This window comes from Lichenostomus cassidix, chromosome 29 (genome assembly GCF_008360975.1).
Source record: "Lichenostomus cassidix isolate B80296 chromosome 29, HeHo_3.0, whole genome shotgun sequence".
Classification (NCBI taxonomy): domain Eukaryota; kingdom Metazoa; phylum Chordata; class Aves; order Passeriformes; family Meliphagidae; genus Lichenostomus; species Lichenostomus cassidix.
This window is the reverse complement of record NC_139509.1, coordinates 1,112,237-1,137,992: the sequence shown is the minus strand read 5'-3', so window position 1 is coordinate 1,137,992 and position 25,756 is coordinate 1,112,237. Positions and strand designations below refer to the sequence as shown.

Below are 25,756 nucleotides of genomic sequence, written 5' to 3'. Positions count from 1 at the left end.
TCTCTCATTACTGAGGGTCCCTGGGCAGCTCTGGGTGTCCCTGGGGGTCTCTCAGCTCTGGGGATCTCTCAGGGGGTCTCTCAGCTCTGGGGGTCTCTGGGTGTCCTTGGGGGTCTCTCACTGCTGGGGGTCCCTGGGGGTCCCTGGGTGTCTCTGGGTCTCTCTCTCAGCTCTGGGTCTCTCAGCACTGGGGCCCTGGGCCCCCAAGGGGTCCCCCAGCCTGGGGCTCCCCTCTCAGCTTAGGGGGTCCTCTGGGGCCTCAGCTCTGGGGGTCTCTCAGCTCTGGGGGCCCGGGGGTCTCTCAGGGGTCTCTCTCTCAGCTCTGGGGGTCTCTCAGCTCTGGAGGGTCTCTGGGGTCCCTCTCTCAGCTCTGGGGTCTCTGGGTCTCTCAAGGGGTCTCAGCTCTGGGGGTCTCTCTCTCAGCTCTGGGTCTCTCAGGGGTCTCTCAGCTCTGGGTGTCCCTGGGGTCTCTCAGCTCAGGGGTCTCTCAGCTCTGGGGGCTCTAAGTCCCTGGGGTCTCTCCAGCTCTGGGGTCTCAGGGTCTCAGCTCTGGGGGTCTCAGGGGTCTCAGCTCTGGGGGTCTCAGGGGTCCTCTCAGCTCTGGGGTCTCTCAGGGGCCCTCTCTCAGCTCAGGGTCTCAGGGGTCTCTCATTACTGGGGGCTCGGGGGTCTCTCTCACTGGGGTCTCTGGGGTCTCTCAGATCTGGCCCTCAGGGCCCTCATTACTGGGAGCTCTGGGGGTCTCTCTGCACACGGCTCGGAAGGCGTTCCTCAGCAGCACGTAGGGGAAACAACTCTCCAGCATGTCCAGCGTGAGGAAGGACGACTCGGCCACCATCTGGGGACAGGTTTGGGGTTATTTTTGGGGTTTTTGGGGGTTTTTTTGGGGTTTGGGGTTTTTAGGGATTTTGTGGTTTGGGGATTTTGTGGTTTGGGTTTTTGTGGTTTTTGGGGTTTGGGGTTTTTGTGGTTTGGGTTTTTGAGGTTTTGAGGGTTTTGGGGTTTTTGGGATTTGGGGTTTTGGGGTTTAGGGGGTTTGGGGTTTTTTGGTTTTTGGGGTTTTTGGGTTTTGGGGGTTTTTGGGGTTTTTGGGTTTGGGGTTTTGGGGTTTGGGGGTGGGGGTTTTAGGGGTTTTGGGGGTTTTAGGGGGTTGGGCGTTTTGGGGAGTTTTGGGCGTTTTTGGGCGTTTTGGGTTTTGGGGGGTTTTGGGGGTTTGGGGTTTTTGAGGGTTTGGGGGGGGATTCACCCATCAGTGCCCCCACTATTCTGACCCCCACTCTGTCCAGGAATATTTGGGAGATTTGGGATGTTTGGGATATTTGGAATATTATTTCGGATAATATTTGGGATAATATTTGGGATGTTTGGAATATTTGGGATATTTGGAATATTTGGAATATTGTGGATATTTGAGATATTTGGAATATTCAGGATGTTTGGAATATTCGGGATAGTTGGAATAGTTGGGATAGTTGGGATAGTTGGAATATTTGGGATATTTGGACTATTTGGAATAGTCGGGATATTTGGGATTTTTGGGTATATATTGGATATTTGGAATATTTGGGATATTATTTAGGATATTCCAGGTGTCCCCAGGTCCCCCCAGGTGTCCCCCGGTCCCCCCAGGTGTCCCCAGGTCCCTCACCAGGTGCAGCAGCAGCACGATGGAGTCTCTGTTCCTCACCCGCACCTTGTCCTGCTCCTGGCCCAGCTGCAGGAGGCTGGCCGAGGCCAGCTGGGGACAGCGACAGTCAGCCGTGGGGACAGGGACAGGGCCATGGGGACAGCCGGGGAGGGGACAGGAACAGTCAGCGGTAGGGACAGGGATACCCCGGGGAGGGGACAGGGACACCCCCCTGTGGACAGGGCCAGCCGGGGAGGGGACAAGGCCACTGCCATGGGGACAGCGCCTTCCCCCTGGGGACAGAGCCACCCCCTGTGGAGGGGACAAGGCCACCCTCCTGGGGACAGGTCCATCCCAGGGAGGAGACAGGGCCACCCGGCGAGGGGATAGGGTCACCCCTTGGGGACAGCCGGGAGGGGACAGGGCCATGCCGGGGAGGGGACAGGGCCATCCAGGGAGGGGACAGGGCCACCTGGGGGAGGGGACAGTGCCACCCCAGGGAGGGGACAGGGCCACCCGGGGAGGGGACAGTGCCACCCCCCTGGGGACACAGCCACCCCCCTGGGGACGGGGCCACCCAGGGAGGGGACAGGACCACCCCCATGCGGACAGTGCCACCCCCTGGGGACAGAGCCAGGCTGACCATGAGGAACTCCTTGAGGTGAGTCTCGATGTTCTTGCCGTGGGCAGTGAAGAGAGCAGCCGAGAGCTGCACGATGGCCTTGGCCAGGCAGTGCACGTTGTTGGGGTAGCCTGGGGACAGCAGGGGACACCGGTTGGGGACAGTGGGGGACACTGGTTGGGGACAGTGGTTGGGGACACCGGGGGATACCGGGGGACAGTGGTTGGGGACAGCGGGGGATACCGGGGGACAGTGGTTGGGGACAGCGGTTGGGGACAGCGGTTGGGGACAGTGGGGGGACATGGCGGGTTGGGGACAGCGGGGGACACCAGTTGGGGACAGTGGTTGGGGACAGCGGGGGACATTGGCTGGGGACAGCGGTTGGGAACACCGGCTGGGGACAGCAGGGGACAGCGGTTGGGGGCAGCGGTTGAGGACAGAAGTTGGGGACAACGGTTGGGGACAGCGGGGAACAGCAGTTGGGGACAGTGGTTAGGGACAGCGGTTGGGGACAGTGGTTAGGGACAGCGGTTGGGGACAGTTGGGGACACCGCGGGTTGGGGACAGTGGGGACAATGATTGGGGACAGCGGGGGACACCATGGGTTGGGGACATCGGTTGGGGATGGAGAAAGGTTGGGGACACCAGAAGGTAAAGGATTCAGGGAGCTTGGGGACACTGCGGGTTCGGGACATCGTGGGTTTGGGACACAGAAATGATGGGGATACAGGAGGGTTGGGGACACAGGAAAGGGTTGGGGACACAGGTTAGGGATGGAGAAAGGTTGGGGACAGTACCGGAAGGTAAAGGATTCAGAGAGCTTGGGGACACCGAGGGTTGGGGACACTGGCTGGGGATGGAGAACGGTTGGGGACACCGGTTGGGGACACCAGAAGGTAAAGGATTCAGGGAGTTTGGGGACACAGGAAGGGTTGGGGACACAGAAATGGCAGGGACACAGAAGGGTTGGGGACACAGGAGGGTTGGGGACAACCCAGGGTCTGCACTGTGCTCCTTGGTGGCACTTCCAGAGTTCCCCTGTCCCCCCCAAAGCCTCTGCTGTGACAATGGGACAGTGACAACCTCAGCGTGCACGTGGTGTGACATGGGGAGAGAGGGACAGGGGGACAGGGGGACAGGGGGACAGGGGGACGTGGCGACACAGGGACAGGGGGACACAGGGGCAGGGGGACATGGGGACACAGGGACACAAAGACTTGGGGACACGGGGACATGGGGGACACATGGACACAGGGACACGGGGACAGGGGGACACAAGGACTTGGGGACACAGGGACAGGATGACACAGGGACGGGGACACGGGGACAGAGGGACACAGGGACGGGGGGACATGGGGACAGGGGACAGGGAGACATAGGGACACAGGGACAGGGGGACACGGGGACACGGGGACACACGGACACGGGGACACATGGACACACGGTGACACACAGGGACACACGGACAGGGTGACACGGTGACATGGTGACAGAGGGACACAGCGACACGGTGACACGGTGACACACGGCCACACGGCCAGGGTGACACAGTGACACGGTGACACGGCCACACGGTGCCACAGCGCCATTCCTCACCGTCCAGCTCAGGGCTGTAGAGTGACAAAGGGTCAGCGGCCAGCAGGGGCAGCGACACTGCCACGAACACCAGCAGCAGACAGGACACCTTGTAGTCCTCCTCGGGCGACGAGCCCTCTGCGGGGACAGGCGACAGCCCGGTGACACGGCGACCCGGGTGACAGCGACACCCCGCGGTGTCCCCAGAGCAGCCCAGACCTGTCCTGCTGGTGGCCAGCGCGGTGACAAGCGCCGGGTCCACGTCGCACGGGATCCCCGCGGCCGAGGCCAGCTCGAAGATGCTCAGGGTGACCTGGGGACACCGTGTGACGTCACGCGCGGTGTCGCACGCGGTGTCGCCCCGAGGTGGCGCCCCGTGTCGCTGTCCCCACCTTGATGTCCATGTCGGGGGTCACCACGTCCGCCAGGCTCTCGATGGGACCCAGCAGGAAGGGACAGTGCTGCGAGAACACCTGCGGGGGACAAAGGGGCAGGTGTCCCCAAATTGGGGTCCGGTGTCCCCAAATGAGGGTCCCGGGGGGTCCTGTGTCCCCAAATTGGGGTCCGGTGTCCCCAAATGAGGGTCCCGGGGGGTCCTGTGTCCCCAAATTTGGGTCTGGTGTCCCCAAATGGGGGGCTGGGGGGTCTCAGGGTGTCCTTCAGGGTGTCTCCCAGTGTCCCTCAGGATGTCCCTCAGTGTCTCCCGGCTGTCCCTCAGTGTCCCTCAGTGTCCCTCAGGATGTCCCTCAGCTGTCCCTCAGGTGTCTCTTGGGGTGTCCCTCAGTGTCTCCCGGCTGTCCCTCAGGGTGTCCCAGGATGTCACTCAGGTGTCCCAAAGGTGTCTCTCAGGTGTCCCCCAGTGTCCCCCAGTGTCCCCCAGTGTCCCTCAGTGTCTCCCGGCTGTCCCTGGGTGTCCCTCAGGGTGTCCCTCAGTGTCCCCCAGTGTCCCTCGCTGTCCCTTGCTGTCCCCCAGTGTCCCTCAGTGTCTCCCGGCTGTCCCCCAGTGTCCCTCAGTGTGTCCCTCGCTGTCCCTCAGTGTCCCTCAGTGTCCCCCAGTGCCCCCCAGTGTCCCTCAGGGTGTCCCTCAGGATGTCCCCCGCTGTCCCCGCTGTCCCCGCTGTCCCACCTCCCGCAGGCCCTGCTGCGCCATGGCTCTGAAGCTCAGGATCTCCCCGATGATTGTCATTCTCTTCAGGACATTCTCTGCCGCTGTGGGGACACGAGTGGTGACACGGGTGACACGCATGGTGTGACAGACGGGACACGAGTGGTGACACGGGTGACACGCATGGTGTGACACAGGGGACACGAGTGGTGACACGGGTGACATGTGTGTGTGACACGGGTGACATGTGTGACATGGGTGACACGTGTGGTGTGACACAGGGGACACGAGTGGTGACACGGGTGACATGTGTGTGTGACACGGGTGACATGTGTGACATGGGTGACACGTGTGGTGTGACACGGGTGACATGCATGGTGTGAGACGGGTGACAGGCAGGTGTGACACAGGGGACACGTGTGGTGGGACACGCGCGGTGTGACACAGGTGACATGCACGGTGTGACACAGGTGACAGGTGTGGTGTGACACGAGTGACACACATGGTGTGACATGGGTGACGCATGGTGTGACACAGAGGACACGCACGGTGTGACACGGGTGGCACGTGTGACACGGCTGACACGCGTGGTGTGACATGAGTGACACGCGTGGTGTGACACAGAGGACATGCACGGCGTGACATGGGTGACACGCGCGGTGTGACACAGGTGACACATGTGACACGGGTGACACACACGGTGTGACACAGGTGACACGGGTGGTGTGACACGGGTGACACGCGCGGTGTGACATGGGTGACATGTGTGTGTGACACGGGTGACATGCGCGGTGTGACATGGGGGATACGGGTGGTGTGACATGGGTGACACGCATGGTGTGACACCGGGGACACGCGTGGCGTGGCATGGGTGACAGGCGCGGTGTGACATGGGTGACACGCGTGGTGTGACACGGGTGGTGTGACACAGGGGACGCACGGTGTGACACGGGTGACACACGGGTATGACACAGGTGACACGGGTGACCCCGCGGTGACACGGGTGACCCCGCGGTGACACTCACAGGTCAGGCGCGGCAGCAGCGCCGCTCTCTGCTCGGCTCGGCAGCAGCGCAGCTGCACCAGCGTGTCCATGTTCTCTGCCACCAGCTTCTGCGGGGACACGGGGACAGCGTGGGGACACTCACGGGGGGGTGGGGACACTGCACGGGGGTGTGGGGACACGGGCACACTGGGGACACTAGGACACTGGGGTGTGGGGACATGGGGACACTGGGACACTGGGGGTACTGGGACACTGCACAGACATGGGGCCACTGGGGCCACTGGGACACAGCACAGGGATGTGGGGACACAGGGACACTTGGGGGTGCTGGGGACATAGGGACATGGCACGGAGACACAGGGACACTGGAGGCACAGGGACACAGGGACACTGAGGGCGCTGGGGGCACTGGGGGTACAGGGACACGGCACAGGGGTGTGGGGACACGGGGACACTGGGGGTGCGGGGACACGGCACAGGGGTGTGGGGACACGGGGACACTGGGGGTGCGGGGACACTGGGCCACTGGGAACACTGGGACACTGCACAGGGCCATGGGGACACAGGGACACTGGGGACACTGGGACATGGCACAGGGCCATGGGGACACAGGGACACTGGGGGTGCTGGGGACACGGGGACACAGCGAGGCCTGGCACCTCCCACAGAGGGACAGGCAGGGACAGGGTCGGGTGGCACCAGGGTGGCCTTGCCTGCCTTGTCACGGTCTCAGCAGCACCACCTTGTCCCCAGCCCTGTCCCCAGCCCTGTCTCTTGTCCCCAGCCCTGTCCCTTGTCCCCAGCCCTGTCCTTTGTCCCCAGTCCTGTCCCTTGTCCCCAGCCCTGTTCTCAGCCCTGTCCCTTGTCCCCCGCTGCTGTCCCCAGCCCTGTGATCTTTGTCCCAGCCCCTGTCCTTTGTCCCCAGCTCTGTCCCTTGTCCCCAGTCACTGTCCCCTGCCCTGTCCCTTGTCCCCTGCCCTGTCCCCAGCCCTGTCCCCTGTCCCCAGCCCTGTCCCCAGCCCTGTCCCCTCACCTTCAGCTCGGTCACCTGTGACCCCACGTGCCACATCAGGTTCTCGCTCAGGAACTTCATCCCGTAGGGCCCGATGAGCTCGGCCAGCGCCCTCATCTCTGCGGGAGGGGACAGTGTGGGGACCCCCGCGGGGACAGGGAGGTGACAAATGTCCCCCAAAGTCCCCAGACCCCACCTGAGACGTCGGAGAACTCGGCGGCGCTGAAGGGCGGCTGCTCCTCGCGGGGCAGCGTGGTGAACGCCTGCAGCGCTGGGGACAGCAGCACGGCCCCGGTGCTGGCCTGGCGCAGCAGGGACTCCAGGTACCTGGGGACAGGTGACACTGGGACACTGGGACACTGGGACACTGTGACACTGCGACACTGCCATCCACAGTCCCAGACTGGCCTGGAGCAGCAGGGCCTCCAGGTACCTGGGGACAGGTGACACTGGGACACTGGGACACCGTGACACTGTGACACTGTGACACTGACACCCATGGGAATGTCACCCACAGCCCCGGTGCTGGCCTGGCGCAGCAGGGACTCCAGGTACCTGGGGACAGGTGACACTGTGACCCATGGCAGTGCCACCCACGGCACCAGGAGCCACAGCAGAGGAACCAGGATTGGGGGCTGGGATAGGGATTGGGGGTTTGGGGACAGGATTGAGGGACTGGGGACAGGATTAATGCACTGGGGACAGGGACAGGGCACTGGGACAAGGACCAGGGACTGGGGACAGGATTCAGGGACTGGGGACAGGACCAGGGACTGGGGACAGGATCAGGGACTGGGGACAGGAACAGGGAATTGGGACAAGGACCAGGACACTGGGGACAAGGACCAGGGACTGGGGACAGGATCAGGACACCAGGGACAGGACCAGGACACTGGGGACAGGATCAGGACACCAGGGACAGGATTCAGAGACTGGGGACAGCACCAGGACACTGGGGACAGGACCAGGACACTGGGGACAGTACCAGGACACTGGGGACAGGATCAAGGGACTGGGGACAGGATCAGGGACTGGGGACAGGATCAGGACACTGGGGACAGCACCAGGACACTGGGGACAGGACCAGGACACTAGGGACAGGACCAGGACACCAGGGGCAGGACCAGGACACTAGGGACAGGATTGAGGGACTGGGACAAGGGCCAGGACACTGGGACAAGGACCAGGGACTGGGGACAGGATCAAGGGACTGGGGACAGGACCAGGACACTGGGGACAGTACCAGGACACCGGGGACAGGATCAAGGGATGGGGGACATGATCAGGACACTGGGGACAGCACCAGGACACCGGGGACAGGACCAGGACACTGGGGACAGGATTAGGGAATTGGGACAAGGACCAGGACACCAGGGACAGGATCAGGACACTGGGGACATGACCAGAACACCGGGGACAGCACCAGGACACCGCGATCGGCACCACACCGCTCTACCCACAGCCTCCTGTCCCCAGCGCCCCGTCCCCTTGTCCCCAACCCCGCGGGTGACAGTGGCACTGACCAGTCGGTGTAGATGGCGGTCAGCGTGGGCTGCCCGCTGGCGTCGCGGGGGTGGCTCTGCTGCAGCAGCACTGCCCGCAGCAGCCGCCCGGTGTCCAGTGTCACCAAGTGTCCCAACTGCGCCACCAGCCCCATGTAGGCCACCAGCCCTGCCAGCACCTCCGAGGGACGTGTCACCTCCTGGGTGGCCTGGCAGTACCCGGCCATGGCCACGATGGCCCTGCGGGGACACCGCAGGGTGAGGGACATGTGGGGGTGGCGTCTGGGCGTGGTGTGTCCCCAGAGTGTCCCCAACGTGTCCCCAGTGTGTACACAATGTGTCCCCAGTGTGTCCCCAGTGTGTCCCCAGAGTGTCCCCAATGTGGTGTCCCCAATGTGGTGTCCCCAGTGTGTCCCCAATGTGTCCTCAATGTGTCCCCAACGTGTCCACAGTGTCTCCCCAGTGTGTCCCCAGCATGTCCCCAGCATGTCCCCAGCGTGTCCCCAATGTGTCCCCAACGTGTCCCCAGCATGTCCCCAGCGTGACCCCAGCATGTCCCCAATATGTCCCCAGCATGTCCCCAGCGTGTCCCCAGAGTGTCCGCAGTGTGTCCCCACTGCGTCCCCAGTGTGTCCCCAATGTGTCCCCAGCGTGTCCCCAGAGCGTCCCCAGCATGTCCCCAATGTGTCCCCCGCGTGTCCCCACTTGGTCAGGCGTGTCTCCAGGTGGCTGCTCAGGTACTCGGCTGGTGTCACCGTGTGGCCAAAAACGGTGAAGTTGGGGACATGGTTGAGGCTCAGGGACAGCTCGGCCAGCGTCACGTGCAGCTTGTCCATGCTGGGGGACAATGCTGGTGTGACCCCATGGGGACAATCTGTGTCCCACCCCATGAGGACAATCGTGGTGTGAACCCATGGGGACAATCCGTGTCCCATGGGGACAATCCTGGTGTGACCCCATGGGGACAATCGTGGTGTGACCCCATGGGGACAATTCGTGTCCCACGGGGACAATCCTGGTGTGACCCCACGGGGACAATCCATGTCCCACCCCATGGGGACAATCCATGTCCCACCCCATGGGGACAATCCTGGTGTGACCCCATGGGGACAATCCTGGCCGGGTGACACTCACTTGGTGGTCAGGGTCCTGTCCCGCCGCTGGCTCTCTGTCCCCGGCTTGTCCCTCTCGGTGTCACCTTTCCTTGGTGGCTGCTTGGGGACTTTCTTGACCCTGGCTCTGCTGATGGTGGCAGCGCAGTGCTTGGGCAGCAGCTGCGGGGTGGGGACAGCGACATGGGGACATGGGGACATGGGGACACCAAAAACAGGGTCATGGGGACATGGGGACACCCCAAATGGGGTCATAGGGACACCCAAACAGGGTCATAGGGACACGGGGACACCCCAAACGGGGTCATGGGGATATGGGGACACCTAAAATGGGGTCATGGGGACATGGGGACAACCAAATGGGATTATGGGGACATGGGGACACTCCAAACAGGGTCATGGAGACATCCAAACAGGGTCATGGGGACATGGGGACACCCCAGATGGGGTCATGGGGACATGAGGACACCCCAAAAAGGTCATAGGGACATGGGGACACCCCACAGGCCACCGTTGCCCAGGGCTGGGTTGGGAGGAACCCCACAGGTTTTGTCACCCATGGAGAACCTTCCTTGTGCTGAAGGTTTGTGGGGACAGAGAGCCAAGGGGACAGAGAGCCAAGGGGACAGAGAGGCCGTGGAGACCCCAAAGGCCACCAAGACCCCAAAAGCCACAGAGACCTCTGAAGCCCCCAGAGGTCACAGAAAACCCAGAGAGCTTCTGGAGCCCCAAAGCCCTGGATGTCCCAAAAGCCACCAAACCCCCAAAGGTCCTGAAGTGCCCAAAAGCCACCAAGCCCACAGAGATCCTGAAGACCCCAAAAGTCACTGAACCCCCAATGGTCCTGAAACCCCCAAAAGCCACCGATCCCCCCCAAAGGTTCTGGAGCCCCCAAAGGCCACCAAAAGCCACCAAGCCCTCAAAGATCCTGAAGCCCCCAAAAGCCAGCAAAAGCCACCAAGCCCCCAGAGATCCTGAAGACCCCAAAGGACACAGAAAACCCAGAGGTCCTGAAGCCCCCAAAAGCCACTGAGCCCCTCAAGGTCCTGAAGTCCCCAAAAGCCCCCAAAAGCCACCAAGCCCCCAAAAGTCCTGAAAACCCCAAAAGCCACCAAGCCCCCAAAAATCCTGAAAACCCCAAAAGCCACCAAACCCCCAAGGTCCTGAAACCCCCAAAAGCCACCAAGCCCCCAGTGGTCCTGAAGCCCCCAAAAGTCCTGAAAACCCCAAAAGTCACCAATCCCCCTGAAGGTCCTGAAGTCCCCAAAATCCCCTGAAGGTCCCAGACCCCCAGACCACCCCAGACCCCAGACACCCCAGATCCCCCAGACCACCCCAGACCACCCCAGACCCCGGGACCCCAGACCCCTCGGGTCCCCCAGACCACCCCAGACCCCCGCTGACCCCCCAGAGCCCCCAGACCCCCTGACCCCCAGAACACCCCAGACCACCCCAGACCACCCCAGACCCCCTAGACCCCGCTGACCCACTGACCCCAGACTCCGACCACCCAGACCCCACTGACCCCCAGACCCCCCAGACCCCCAGACCCCATACCCCCTAGACCCGCTGACCCCCAGACCCCCAGACCAGCCGGACCACCACCCCAGGACCCCAGACCCCACTGACCCCCAGACGACCCCAGACCACCCCAGACCCCCGGACCCCGTTGACCACCCCAGACCGCCCCAGACCCTGCTGACCCCGCTGACCCCCCAGAACCCCCAGACCACCCCGCTGACCTGCTGGCTGAGGTTGTGCTGCTCAGCACAAGCGTCCAGGACACAGCCGCTGGCCATCCGCGCCAGCTCCTCCAGGAACTTGTGACACAGCCCCAGCGCCACCGCCTCCAGCTGGGGGTACTGGGGGGACACTGTGACACTCAGAGCCGGGGACAGGGCGAGAGGACACCCTCAGGACCCCCCCCCGGGGTGTCACCCACCTCCTCGGGGCACATGGGGTGCGGGCAGCGGGAGAAGTGGGAGCAGAGCAGGGGGAAGGCGATGGCGAAGCGGAGCTGCGATGGTTCCTCCAGTGTCACCGAGAACATCTTCTCCAGGGACTTCGGGGAGAAACTGCAGGGTGGGACAGCGAGGGGACAGGATGGGACAGGGAAGGGACAGGATGGGGATGGGGACAGGGAGGGGACAGGATGGGACAGGGGACACAGAAACAGGATTAGAGCACAGCGGCAGGGTTGCCTTCACCACACTTGTGTAGGCCTGGGGACAGGGACAGGGATGGGGACAGGGACAGGGACGGGACAGGGATTGGGACAGGGAGTGGGGGGACAGGAACAGGATGGGGACAGGGACAGGGATGGGGATAGGGACAGGGATGGGGTTGGGGACGGGGACGGGTACAGGGATGGGATGGAGATGGGGATAGGGATGGGATGGGGATGGGACGGGATGGGATGGGACAGGGATGGGACAAGGATGGGACAGGGATGGGACAGGGATGGGACAAGGATGGGACAGGGGTACAGAGGGGAAAAAGGGATGGGGAAGGGGACACGGTGCGAGACGGGCAGAGAAAGGGGAGTGGAGGGTGGGAGAAAGGTGGGAAAAGAGGCTATAGGGTGGGAAAAGAGGGTATAGGGGCAGGAAAAGGGAATATGGGGCAGGAGAAGGGGGTATGGGGTGGGAAAAGGAGGTGCAGGGGAAAGAAAGGGTCTAGAGTGGGAAAAGAGTATATAAGGGGCAGGAGAAGGGGGACAGGGCAGGAAAATGAAGAGGGGCAGGAAAAGGGGGACAGGGGCAGGAAAAAGGGGGACAGGGACAGGGAAAAAGGGGGACAGGGACAGGAAAAGGGGGACAGGGGCAGGAAAATGGGGAATAGGGACAGGGGGGGACAGGGGCAGGAAAAGGGACAGGGTTTCACCAGAGGTGGGACAAGGGACAGGAAAGGGGGACAGGGTCTCACCAGAGGTGGGACAGGGGCAGGAGAAGGGGGACAGGGACAGGAGAAGGGGGACAAGGACAGGAAAAGGGGCCAGGGTCTCACCAGAGGTGGGACAGGGACAGGAGAAGGGCGACAGGAGCAGGAAAAGGGGGACAGGGCCCGGAGAAGGGGGACAGGGGCAGGAAAAGGGGGACAGGGACAGGAGAAGGGGGGACAGGGATAGGAAAAGAGGATATAAGGGGCAGGAGAAGGGGCCAGGGGCAGGAAAAGGGGTGCAGGGTCTCACCAGAGGTGGGACAGGGAAAGGAAAAGGGGACAGGGGCAGGAAAAGGGGGACAAGGACAGGAAAAGGGGACAGGGTCTCACCAGAGGTGGGACAGGGAAAGGAAAAGGGGACAGGGGCAGGAGAAGGGGCCAGGGTCTCACCAGAGGTGGGACAGGGGCAGGAGAAGGTGACAGGGGCAGGAAAAGGGGGGACAAGGACAGGAAAAGGGGCCAGGGTCTCACCAGAGGTGGGACAGGTCGGAGGTTTCCTCCAGCAGCTCCTCAGGCTGGTCCAGCAGGCGCGTGTGGAACACCACCAGGTTCATGGCGCGGCCAATGTCACCGTTGGAGCACAGCGGCAGCGCGGCCTTGGCCACGCTCGTGTACGCCTGGGGACAGGGATGGGGACAGGGACAGTGATGGGGACAGGGACAGTGATGGGGACAGGGACAGTGATGGGGACAGGGATGGGACAGGGGACACAGAAATGGGATTGGAGCCCAGCAGCAGGGCAGCCTTGGCCACGCTCGTGTACGCCTGGGGACAGGGACAGGGCAGGGACAGGGGGTCAGGGATGGGGACAGGACAGGGACAGGGATGGGGACGGGGACAGGGACAGGGATGGGGACAGAGATGGGGACAGGGATGGGGACAGGGATGGGGACAGGGATGGGACAGGGACAGGGATGGGGACAGGGATGGGGTCAGGGGACACAGAAACAGGATTGGAGCCCAGTGGCAGTTCTCGTGTAGGCTTGGGGACAGCAATGGGGACAGGGGACAGGGGACACAGAAACAGGATTGGAGCACAGCAGCAGGGCTGACTTCACCATGCTCGTGGAGGTCTGGGGACAAGGGATAGGGATGGGGACAGGGGACAGGGGACAGGGACAGGGGACACAGAAATGGGGTTGGAGCACAGTGGCAGTGCTGCCTTCGCCATGTTCATGTAGGCCTGGGGACAGCGATGGGACAGTGATGAGGACAGCAATGGGGACAGGAATGGGGACAGGGATGGGGACACGGATGGGGACAGGGGACACAGATTAGAGCCCAGTGGCAGGGCTGCCTTCTCCATGCTCGTGTAGGCCTGGGGACAGGGACAAGGGACAGGGGACAGGGACAGGGACAGGGGACAGGGATGGGGACAGGGATGGGGACAGGGATGGGGATGGGGACAGGGGACAGGGACAGGGATGGGGAAAGGGACAGGGGACACAGAAATGAGGTTGGAGCACAGCAGCAGGGCTGCCTTCACCATGCTCCTGTGGGCCTGGGGACAGTGACAGGGATGGGGACAAGGACACAGAAATGGGATGGGGACAGGGACAGGGGACACAGGGTTAGGGACAGGGACAGGGGACACAGGGCCAGGGCCACCACCTGGAGCCGGAACCAGTCCAGGCGCAGCGCGGTGAAGTCGAACTCTTCTTTGTCATCAACTGCGGGGACAGAGGGACATGGGGACAGCGCTGAGGGTGGCACTGCCACCACAGGGGACTCCCCAGAGCACGGTCCGGGATTGTCCCCAGGACAGAGGGGACACTGTCCCGGGGCAGTGCTGGGGACACGGTGAGGGGACATTCCAGGGGAAGGGACAATCCAGGGAAAGGCGACATTCCAGGGAAGGGGACATTCTAGAGGAAAGGGACATTCAAGGGGGACATTCCAGGGAAGGGGACATTCCAGGGAAAGGGGACATTCCAGGGAAAGGGGACATTCAAGGGGAAGAGACATTCAGGAGAACGTGACACTCCAGGGGAAGGGGACATTCAAGAGAAGGGGACATCCAGGGGACAGGGACACTCAAGATAAGGTGACATCCCAGGGAAAAGGGACATTCTAGAGGAAGGGGACATTCAAGGGGGACATTCCAGGGGGACATTCCAGGAAAAGGAACATTCAGGGGACAGGGACACTCCGGAGAAGGGGACATCCAGGGCACAGGGACACTCCAGAGCAGGTGACATCCCAGGGGACAGGCACACCCCACACCTTCCTTGGCGGCGAGCGCCGACAGCGAGCTGACGAAGGATGAGAGGATCACCGACTCCTCCTCGGGACACACCGACAGGTTCTGCGGGGACACCGCGGGTGGGGTCACGATCCTGGGGACACTCCAGGGGAGGTGACAAGGGACAGGGGACAGGGGACAGGGGACAGGGGACAGGCTCACCTGGATGACGTCGCTGAGCAGGAGCGCGTCGAAGCGCGCCAGGTACAGGCGGTGGTAGCGGCGCAGCACGGCGCGGTGTCGCCGCAGCAGAGCGCGCAGCCGCTCCAGCCAGAACAGCAGCTCCGCGACGCGGCTGAGGAGAGCAGAGACCCCCCCGGGAGCCCCCCCCGGGTGACACCGGTGTCCCCCCGAGTGACCCCAAAGTTCCTGAGCCCGACTGGTGTCCCCCCGAGTGACCCCAAAATTCCTGAGCCCGGCCGGTGTCCCCCGAACCCGATCGAAGGTTTCGCAGAGATCCGCGAAAAGTTTTGGGATCGTCCTGAGTCATCCTGGTGACCCCTGAGCCCCCGAGTGACCCCCCTGTGTGACCCCAAAACTCCTGAGCCCGACCGGTGTCCCCCCGAGTGACCCCAAAATTCCTGAGCCTGACTAGTGTCCCCCGAACCCAATCGAAGGTGATGGACTTTGGCAGAGATCCGCGAAAAGTTTTGGGATCGTCCTGAGTCATCCTGGTGTCACCCTGAGCCACCCTGAGCCCCCCAGTGACCCCCCCGAGTGACCCCAAAATTCTTGAGACTGACCAGTGTCCCCCCAAGTGACCCCAAAATTCCTGAGCCTCACTGGTGTCCCCAGAACCCGATCGAAGGTTTCGCAGAGATCCGCGAAAAGTTTTGGGATCGTCCTGAATCATCCTGGTGTCCCCCGAGCCACCCTGAGCCCCTCAGTGTCACCTTGAACTACCCTGAGTCACCTCAGTGTCCCCTGAGCCACCCTGAGTCACCCCAGTGACCCCCGAGCGACCCCAAAGTTCCTCAGCCCGGCCGCTGTCCCCCAAACCCAAGCGAAGGTGACGAATTTTCGCAGAGATCCACGAAACGTTTTGGGATGGTCCTGAGTCACCCAGTGTCCCCCGAGCCACACTGAGTCACCTCAGTGTCCCCTGAGCCACCCTGAGCCCCCCAGTGACCCCCGAGTGACCCCAAAGTTCCTCAGCCCGGCCGCTGTCCCCCAAACCCGACCGAAGGTGATGGACTTTGGCAGAGCTCCGTGAAAAGTTTTGGGATCGTCCTGAGTCATCCTGGTGTCACCCCAGTGTCCCCTGAGCCCCCCAGTGTCCCTCAAACCACCCTGTGTCACCCTGAGCCACCCTGAGCCCCCCAGTGTCACCCTGAGTCACCTCAGTGTCCCCTGAGTCACCCCAGTGCCCCCCAATGTCCCCTGAACCACACTGAACCCCACAGTGTCCCCTGAGCCACCCTGAGTCACCCCAATGTCCCTCGAACCACCCTGAGCCACCCCAGTGTCTCCTGAGCCCCCCCAGTGTCCCCCGAGTCACCCCGAGTCACCCTGAGTCACCCTGAGTCACCCCAGTGTCCCCTGAACCACACTGAGCCCCCCCAGTGTCCCCCGAATCACCCTGAGTCACCCCAGTGTCCCCTGAGCCACCCTGGGTCACCCCAATGTCCCTCAGTCCCCAGGATTGTCCCAGACCCCCCAGCCCCCCCGGCTGTCCCCTCCTTGTCCCCCTTGTCCCCCCTTGTCCCCCCTTGTCCCCCTTGTCCCCCTTGTCCCCTACCTGTCGGCAAGTCCTCGGGGTTCTTGTCTTGGTCACGTGCTCGGCGTGTCGCGACAGCCAGCTCAGCTCGTCGCGACACAGCGACAGTGCCACGAACACCAGCAGGGCCTGAAGGGGGCGGGCTGGGGGTTGGGGGGGCTCGGGACCCCAAATCCCAAACCCCAAATCCATCATACCCCAAATCCATCATCCCCCAAATCCCAAACCCCAAATCCCAAACCCCAAATTCACCATCCCCCAAATTCCAAATCCCAAACCCCAAATTCCAAATCCCAAACCCCAAATCCATTATACCCCAAACCCCAAATCCCAAACCCCAAATTCACCATACCCCAAATCCCAAATGGTGAACCCACCCACTACACTCCAAACCCCAAACCCCAAATCGTGAATCCACCCCCTACACCCCAAATCCAGCATCCCCGGTACCCAAAATCCCCCAAAATCACCCCAAAATCACCCCAAATCTCCCCAAAATCTTCCAAAATCCCCCAAAATCCCCCAAATCCACACAAAACCCACACAAAATCACCCCAAAATCCCCCAAATCCCAAAAAAAATCCCAAAATCGCACCTTGGGTCCCAGCAGCCCGGGCTGATCCTCCAGCAGCGCCACCAGCTCCCGCAGAGCTCCGCGCAGGAACGAGCGCCGGCCGCGGTGCAGCGCCGGGCTGGGGGGATTTTGGGGTTTTTTGGGGTTTTTTGGGGGGTTTTGGGGGGATCTGGGGGTTTGGGGGATTTCAAGGTTCACAGGGGTTAGGAGTTTATGTAAGGAGGTTTTGGGGTTTGAAATAGAGAAATTTGTTTTAGTGGATCTGGGAGTTTTAGGGGTTTTGGGAACTGGGGTTTTGGGGGGGATCTGGGGGGTTTGGGTTTTGAGGGGTTTTGGTAGAGGGGTTTAGGGGATTTTGGGGCATTTTGTCTGGGGATTTTGGGGAGATTTGGGGATTTTGGAGAGATTTTTGGGGGCTTTGGGGGTTGGAAATTTGGGGATTTTGGGGTTTTGGGGTTTTGGGGGTTTTGGGGATCTGGGGGTTTTTGGGTTTTGGGGTCTTTGGGGGTTGGGGGAGTTTGAGGTTTTGGGGGGTTTGGGGTTTTGGGGGATTTTGGGGAGCATTTTGTGAGATTTTGGGGGGGGGGATTTTGGGAGATTCGGGGGGCTTTGGGGGTTTTTGTGGGGATTTTGGGGTTATGGGGGTTTGGGGGGTTTTGGTGGAATTTGGGGGGATTTGGGGGTTTGTGGATTTTGGGGTTTGAGGGGATTTGGGGGCTTTTGGGGTTTTGAGCATTCTGGGGTATTTTGGGGTTTTGGGGGTTTGTGGGGTTTTGGGGGGATTTTGGGGGGTTTTGGGGAGATCTTGGGGGGTTTCGTGGGGATTTTGGGTGGATTTGGGGGGTATTTTGGGGTATTTTGGGGTCACCATGGGGGTCACGACCACCCAGCCGAGCCCCCCGCCACCCCCTGGGGACAACCCGTGCGACACGGGGACGACATTTGGGTCCCCGTGGGCTTTGAGACCCCCAAAGTCACCTCTGGGATTGCCAGAAGTCGCCGCTTTTTGGGGTGTCCTGGGACCCCCCAGAGCGTCAGGGACACCCCAGCCCACTGTCCCCACTGTCACCTCTCTGTCCCCTCTGTCCCCGTTGTCCCCCCCTGTCCCCCCCGTCCCCTCTGTCCCTCTGTCCCCTCTCTGTCCCCCCTGTCGCCCCCCGTCCTCTCTGTCCACCCTGTCCCCTCTGTCCCTCTCTGTCTCCACTGTCCCCTCTGTCCCCTCCCTGTCCCCTCCCTGTCCCCACTGTCCCCTCTGTCCCCAGACCTGTGTGTCACCGCGTGCTCTCGGCACTCCTTGACATCTGCCACTCGCTTCCCGTACCTGCCGAGGGACAGCGCTGGGGACACCCGAGAGACCCCCGGGAGACCCCCGAGAGACACCCCAGGAGACCCCCGAGAGACACTTAAAGAGACCCCCAAGGGACCCCCGAGAGACCCCCGGGAGACCCCCGAGCGACACCCCAAGGGACCCCCGGGAGACCCTCGAGAGACCCCCGGGCACCCCCAGAGTCGCCCTCCAGTCCCTGGACCCCCTTGGCACCCCAAGACACCCCCAGACCCCCCAGGCCCCCAGCGCAGTCCCCCTGCCACCCCCAGACCCCTAGCCCAGCCCCTTTGATGCCCCCAGAGCCGCCAGACCCCCAAACCCCCAACCCCTGGCACCGCCAACCCCAGCCCAGCCCGACACCCCCAGACGCCCCTGGCACCCCAAACCCAGACACCCCCAGACACCCCAGACACCCCCTGACCCCCCAGCCCAACCCCTTTGGCACCCCCAGACCTCCCAGACACCCCCAGGACCCCAGACACCCCCAGCCCCCCAGCCAGCCCCTTTGGCACCCCCTGGCACCCAGACCCCCTGCCACCCCTACACACCCTGCCACTCCCAGACACCCCCAGACCACCTAGCACCCCCAGACCCTAGCCCAGTCGCTGACACCCCTGGCACCCCCAGACCCCCCAGGCGACCCCCGAGAGACACCCCAAGGACCCCAGGAGACCCCCAGACACCCCGCCCCCCAGCCCCACCCCTTTGACACCCCCAGACACCCCCCAGACCCCCATCCCAGCCCCCCGTGAAGCCCCCAGCCCCGACACCCCCTGTCCCCCCCGCCCGGGCAGTGCCACCCCCGGTGTCGCTGTCCTCACCCCTTGAGCCCCCCCAGCAGCTCCTCGGTGACCTTGTGCACCGCGATGGCCTCGTCGCGCACCAGGGTGACAAAGAGGGACCCCTGCAGCGCCTGGCGCCACAGCTCCTGGCACGGGGGGGTGGCGGACAGAGCCCCCGGGCACACCAGGAACCCCACTGAGGGGACAGCGGTGTCACCAAACGGGCGGCGGGACAGCGGAACGGGGCTGGGTGGGGACAGTGGCCGGGAGGGGTTGGGGACACTGCCAGGGAGGGGCTGGGGACAGTGCCCAGGAGGGGTTGGGGACATTGTCACAGAGGGGTTGGGGACATTGTCACAGAGAGCTTGGGGACACTCGGCAGTGCCAGCACTCACGGATGATCCAGCGCTCCATCACCTCCAGGGACAGATACTCACAGGCCATCTGGGGACACCAGTGTCACCACGCCGCTGTCCCCTGACCCCGCCATGTGTCACCATCCCCAGCCTGCTGGGATCCCCTCAGTGCCCATGGCACGGTGTGGCTGTGACACTGTCCCTGTGTCACCGTGTCACCGTGTCCCCGTGTCCCCGTGTCCCCATGTGTCCGATGTCCCCATGTCTCTGTCCCTGTGTCACCATGTCCCCGTGTCCCCATGTCGCCATGTCCTCATGTCTCCAACGTCCCCATGTCCCTACCCTCGTGTCCCCGATGTCCCCGTGTCACCATCCTCATGTCCTCGATGTCCCCGTGTCTCTGTCCCTGTGTCACCATGTCCCTGTGTCCCCATGCCTCCGATGTCCCCGTGTCTCTGTCCCCATGTCCCCACCCCTGTGTCGCCATGTCCCCGTATCCCCATCCCCCCATGTCCCCGTGTCCCTGATGTCCCCATGTCCCCAAGTCCCCCATGTCCCTACCCCCATGTCCCCATGTCCCCCATGTTCCTACCCCCATGTCCCCATGTCGCCATCCCCCTGTCCCCCATGTCCCCGTATCCCCATCCCCGTGTTCCCCATGTCCCCATTCTCATGTTCCCCATGTCGCCATCCCCCTGTCCCCCATGTCCCCGTATCCCCATCCCCGTGTTCCCCATGTCCCCATCCCGGTGTCGCCATGTCCCCATGTTCCCCATGTCCCCCATGTCCCCGTATCCCCGTGTTCCCCATGTCCCCATGTCCCCACCCCCGTGTCCCCACTCACGCTGTCGCACGTCGCCGGGCTCAGCATGTCCCCAGCGGGTCCCAGCAGGCTCAGCAGCTGCTCCTGTCGCCACTGCTCCGCGTCCCTGCAGCGCCGCGCCACCAGCGAGCGCAGCGACAGCAGCGCGCTGCTCACCGCCTGCCGGGGACATCGCGACACGCCGGGGGACATCAGGGCACGCCGACACCGCGGGGTGGTGGCCCTGCAGGGGACACGGGGACCGCAGACCCACCTTGGTGTGAGGTCCGAACTCCTCGGGCAGCTTCTTGAGGGGATGTTCGTACTCCAGCACCATCTGCGCCAGGCGCGGGAAGCCGGGCTCGCTGCGGGGACACGTGGGGACACGTTGGGGACACGCTGGGGACAACCCCGGGAAGGGTCCGGCAGGGGCGCGACGGTGGGGACACGCTGGGGACAGCTCCGCTGGGGACACAGCAGTGGGGACACGTTGCGGACAGCCCCGGGATGGTCCCAGTGGGGGCGCGACAGTGGGGACACGTTGGGGACACGGCGTTGGGAACAGCCCCGTCGGGGACACGGCGGTGGGGACACGCTGGGGACAACCCCGGGACAGCCCCGGCGGGGGTGCGACAGTGGGGACACGTTGGGGACAACCCCGGGACGGCTCCGGCAGGGCGCGGCGTGGGGACAACCCCGGGGACACAGCGGGGAGAACAGTCCCGGTGGGGACACTGCGGTGGGGACACGCTGGGGACAGCTCCGGTAGATTCACGGCGGTGGGGACACGCTGGAGACAGCCTCGGGATGGTCCGGGTGGGGACACGGCGGTGGGGACACTTTGGGGACAGCTCCGGCGGGGACACGGCAGTGGCAACATGCTGGGGACAACCCCGGGACGGTCCCGGCAGGGGCGCGACGGTGGGGACAACCCCGGGGACACAGCGCTGGGAACAACCCCAGTGGGGACAGGACGGTGTGGACAGCGCGGGGCCACTCCCGACAGGGGCGCGGCGCGGGGACAGCTCGGGGACAGCTGGGGACAGCCCGGGAACACCCTGGGGACACCCCGGGGACACCCTGGGGACCCGCGGTGTCACCTGGCGCCGTGGCACATCTCGTGCGCGCACTGGTAAAGCCCCAGCAGCAGCCGCCGCTCCTCGGTGCGCGCCACCAGCAGCACCAGCGACACGTAGGTGACAACCAGGTCCAGGTAGCCCTTGGTGAAGTCGTAGTTGATGTGCTGGCGGGGAGGGGACAGCCGTGAGGGCGCGGGGACAGCGATGACACCCGCGGGTGACACTCGCCGGGGTGGCACTCACGATGTCGAAGAAGCACTGGCTGGCGTCGATGGTGTTGAGCAGTTCGTACACGTGGTCCTGGCGGCGAGGGGACAGCGCCGAGTGTCACCGCAGTGTCGCCGGCTGTGTCACCGCAGTGTCGCCGGCTGTGTCACCCCGCGCTGTCCCCTCTGTCCCCACCCCTGCTCACCCGGAACTCCAGCACGTCCAGGAAGGTGTGGTAGAAAGGTGCCAGCAGGCGCACGATGTCCCCTTTGTCCTTGTGCACCGGGCCCAGGTGCTGCTGCAGGGGGACATGGGGACATGGGGACATGGGGGACATGGGGACATCAGGGACATCGGGGACACAGGGATGGGGACATGGGGACATGGGGACATGGGGACATGGGGACATGGGGATGGGGACAGGGGACATGGGGACAGGGGACATCGGGGACATTTGGGATGGGGACATGGGGGACATGGGGATGGGGACATGGGAGTAGGGACACGGGGACATGGGGACGTCGGGGACATGGGGGACATGGGGACGTCGGGGACATGGGGGACATGGGGGACGCAGGGATGGGGACATGGGGGACATGGGGGACATGGGGACATGGGGACATCGGGGACACAGGGATGGGGACATGGGGGACACGGGGACATGGGAGTAGGGACATGGGGACATGAGGACACAGGGATGGGGACATGGGGACACGAGGGTAGGGACACGGGGACAGTGGCGTGGGTGGCACGGAAGGGACACTGGAACAGAGGTGACACGGTGGGGACACGGGGAGGGGTGAGAAAAGGGGACATGCAGGGTGAGGTGACACGGAGGACACTCGCAGAGGGTGGCACAGGGGAGGTGACACAAGGGGGGAGGACATGGATGGGGACACGGGGACACAGGGGATTGGGGGACACGGGGAGGGGACAGGGGCAGGGACACGGCGGTGGGGGGACAGAGGGGTTGGGGACACGGGGACAGCGGTGACACGGTGGGTCACAGACCGGGGAGGGGACAGGGGTTGGCGACACGGTGACAGTGGGGACACGGGGGATGGGGGGACAAGGCTGTGGAGGGACAGCGGGTTGGGGACACAGGGAGGGGACAGGGGCAGGGACACGGCGGTGGGGACAGAGGGGTTGGCGACACGGGGACAGCGGTGACACGGGGGATGGGAGGACACGGCGGTGGGGGAACAGCGGGGTTGGGGACACGGGGACACCGCGGTGACACGGGGACAGCGGGGACACGGGGAGGGGACAAGGACAGGGACACGACAGTGGGGGGACAGGGGGGTTGGTGACACGGTGACACAGGGACACAGGGGATGGGGGGACACAGGGAAGGGACAGGGGCGGGGACACGGCAGTGGGAGGACAGGGGGGTTGGGGACACAGGGACAGCGAGGACACGGGGAATGGGGGGACAGGGGGGTTGGGGACACAGGGAGGGGACAGGGGCAGGGACACGGTGGTGAGGTGACAGTGGGGTTGTGGACACGGGGACACGGGGACACCGCGGTGGCTCACGGTGCTGCTCCGCACGTCCAGGTTTGGGAATTTCTTCAGGATGAACTTGGCCGAGCTCTCCATGGCTTTGTCCCCAAGGAAGGGTGGCCGCGTGCGGGGGTCCGAGCAGGTCTGGGGACACCGCGGTGACACCCCCGAGAGGACCCCAAAAACCCTCGAACACCCCAAAATCCCTCCCGGGCTGGATTCACCCAGGTGTCCCCAAATGTCCCCCAGTGTCCCCAAGTGTCCCCCAGGTGTCCCCCAAGTGTCCCCAAATGTCCCCCAGGTGTCCCCCAAGTGTCCCCAAATGTGCCCAAGTGTCCCCCAGGACCCTCGCCCACCTTTTTGATGTGGTGGATCCTCACCAGGACCCCCAGGTGTCCCTCCAAGTGTCCCCAAGTGTCTCCAAGTGTCCCCAAGTGTCCCCCAGGTGTCCCCAAGTGTCCCCAAATGTCTCCCAAGTGTTCCCAAGTGTCCCCCAGCTGTCCCCGCGGTGTCCCCAAGTGTCCCCAAGGACCCTCGCCCACCTTTTTGATGTGGTGGATCCTCACTAGGACCCCCAAGTGTCCCCCAGGTGTCCCCAAATGTCCCCCAGGTGTCCCCAAATGTCCCCAAGTGTCCCCCCTCGCCCACCTTTTTGATGTGGTGGATCCTCACCAGGACCCCCCTGCCCCTCTCGTTGAGCAGCGTCAGCTTCTCGGCCAGTTTGTCCCCGTACACCGAGGGCAGGGACATGGTGGCACCCCGGTGACACCGCCCGTGTCACCCCAGGGCCCCCGAAAGGCCCCAAGCCTCAACTTCCCCTTCCTGGGCTGGGCCTGAGCGCGCTGGGACACCGGGGACACGTGACAGCGATGCCACCACCCCGTGACAGTGTGGGGGATGAGGGCGGGGGACAGCGAAGGTGGGGGACAGCAAGGGTGGGGACAGCATGGATTGGGGACAGCATGGATTGGGGACATCATGGATCAAGGATAGCATGGACTGGGGACATCAGTGATGGGGGACAGCATGGATTGGGGACAGCATGGATTGGGGACAGCATGGATCAAGGACAGCATGGACTGGGGACATCAGTGATGGGGGACACCACGGATTGGGGACACCAAGGATTGGGGACACCAGCAATGGGGGACACTGGTGACAGGAGACAACATGGATGGGAGACACCATTGATCAAGGACACCATGGATAGGGGACACCATGGACTGGGGACAGCATGGATGGGGGAAACCATGGATTGGGGACACCAAGGGTGGGGGACAATATGGATAGAGGACACCATGGATCAAGGACAACATAGATTGGGGACACCAAGGGTTGGGGACACCATGGATTGAGGATAGCATGGATCACGGACAACATGGATTGGGGACAGTATGGACTGGGGACATCAATGATGGGGACACCATGGATTGGGGACATCACGGATTGGGGACACCATGGATAGAGGACACTATGGATCGAGGACAGCATGGACTGGGGACACCATGGATTGGGGACACCAGTGACAGGGGACAACACGGATGGGGGACATCAATAACGGGGGACACCATGGATTGGGAAGAGCACGGATTGGGGACACCAAGGGTGGGGAACACCATGGAACAGGGACATCAATGATGGGGGACAACACAGATGGGGGACACCGGTGATGCGGGACAACGGGGATTGGGGACACCATGGACTGGGGACATCAATGATGGGGGACACCATGGATTGGGGACAGCATGGATTGGGGATAGTATGGATCGGGGACAGCATGGATGGGGGACACCAGTGACAGGGGACAACACGGATGGGGGACATCAATAACGGGGGACACCATGGATTGGGAAGAGCACGGATTGGGGACACCAAGGGTGGGGAACACCATGGAACAGGGACATCAGTGATGGGGGACAACACAGATTGGGGACACCGTGGATTGAGGACACCAGTGATGGGGGACACCATGGATCAGGGACATCAATGATGGGGGACAGCATGGACTGGGGACAGCATGGACTGGAGACAGCATGGACTGGGGACAGTATGGATTGGGGACACCAGTGACGGGGGACAACACGGATGGGGGACATCAATGATGAGGGACACCACAGACTGGAAACACCATGGATCGGGGACACCATGGATCGGGGGACATGATGGATTGGGGACATTAGTGATGGGGGACAGCATGGATTGGGGACACCACCGATTGGGGACACCAACGGTGGGGGACACCATGGATGGGGGACAATATGGATTGGGGACAGCATGGATTGGGGACAGCAGTGACAGGGGACAGCATGGTTGGGGGACAGCATGGATTGGGGACACCATGGATCAAGGACAGCATGGACTGGGGACACCATGGATAGGGGACACCACAGACTGGGGACACCAAGGGTGGGGGACACCAAGGATGGGGGACATAATGGATTGGGGACAGCAAGGACTGGGGACAGCATGGATCAAGGACACCATGGATCAAGGACACCATGGACTGGGGACACCAAGGGTGAGGGACAGTATGGATTGGGGATACCATGGATTGGGGACATCACGGATTGGGGACAGCATGGATTGGGGACAGCATGGGTGGGGGACATCACAGACTGGGGACACCACAGATCAGGGACACCACAGACTGGGGACACCATGGATCA

General features: G+C 63.2%; 1 protein-coding gene across 1 annotated transcript; it reads right to left on the bottom strand.

Annotated features, from left to right (window-relative positions):
• Nucleotides 1-697: 697 nt before the first annotated feature.
• LOC146425792 (nck-associated protein 1-like) lies at nt 698-23,934 on the bottom strand. Its single transcript, XM_085041085.1, has 31 exons — nt 23,739-23,934; nt 23,124-23,234; nt 21,793-21,885; nt 21,624-21,680; nt 21,402-21,544; nt 20,576-20,666; nt 20,344-20,481; nt 19,539-19,587; nt 19,183-19,339; nt 18,299-18,355; nt 17,056-17,152; nt 16,482-16,589; nt 14,906-15,040; nt 14,725-14,806; nt 14,113-14,171; nt 12,973-13,118; nt 11,504-11,636; nt 11,304-11,423; nt 9,584-9,723; nt 9,155-9,286; nt 8,471-8,689; nt 7,144-7,274; nt 6,969-7,066; nt 5,955-6,042; nt 4,951-5,033; nt 4,217-4,297; nt 4,044-4,137; nt 3,846-3,962; nt 2,271-2,380; nt 1,649-1,738; nt 698-838 (listed from the first exon to the last, which is right to left on the bottom strand). Exons 1-31 carry the CDS (start codon nt 23,838-23,840, stop codon nt 698-700), a joined length of 3,402 nt encoding a protein of 1,133 aa, XP_084897211.1. The 5' UTR covers nt 23,841-23,934.
• Between the last annotated feature and the right edge of the window lie 1,822 nt (nt 23,935-25,756).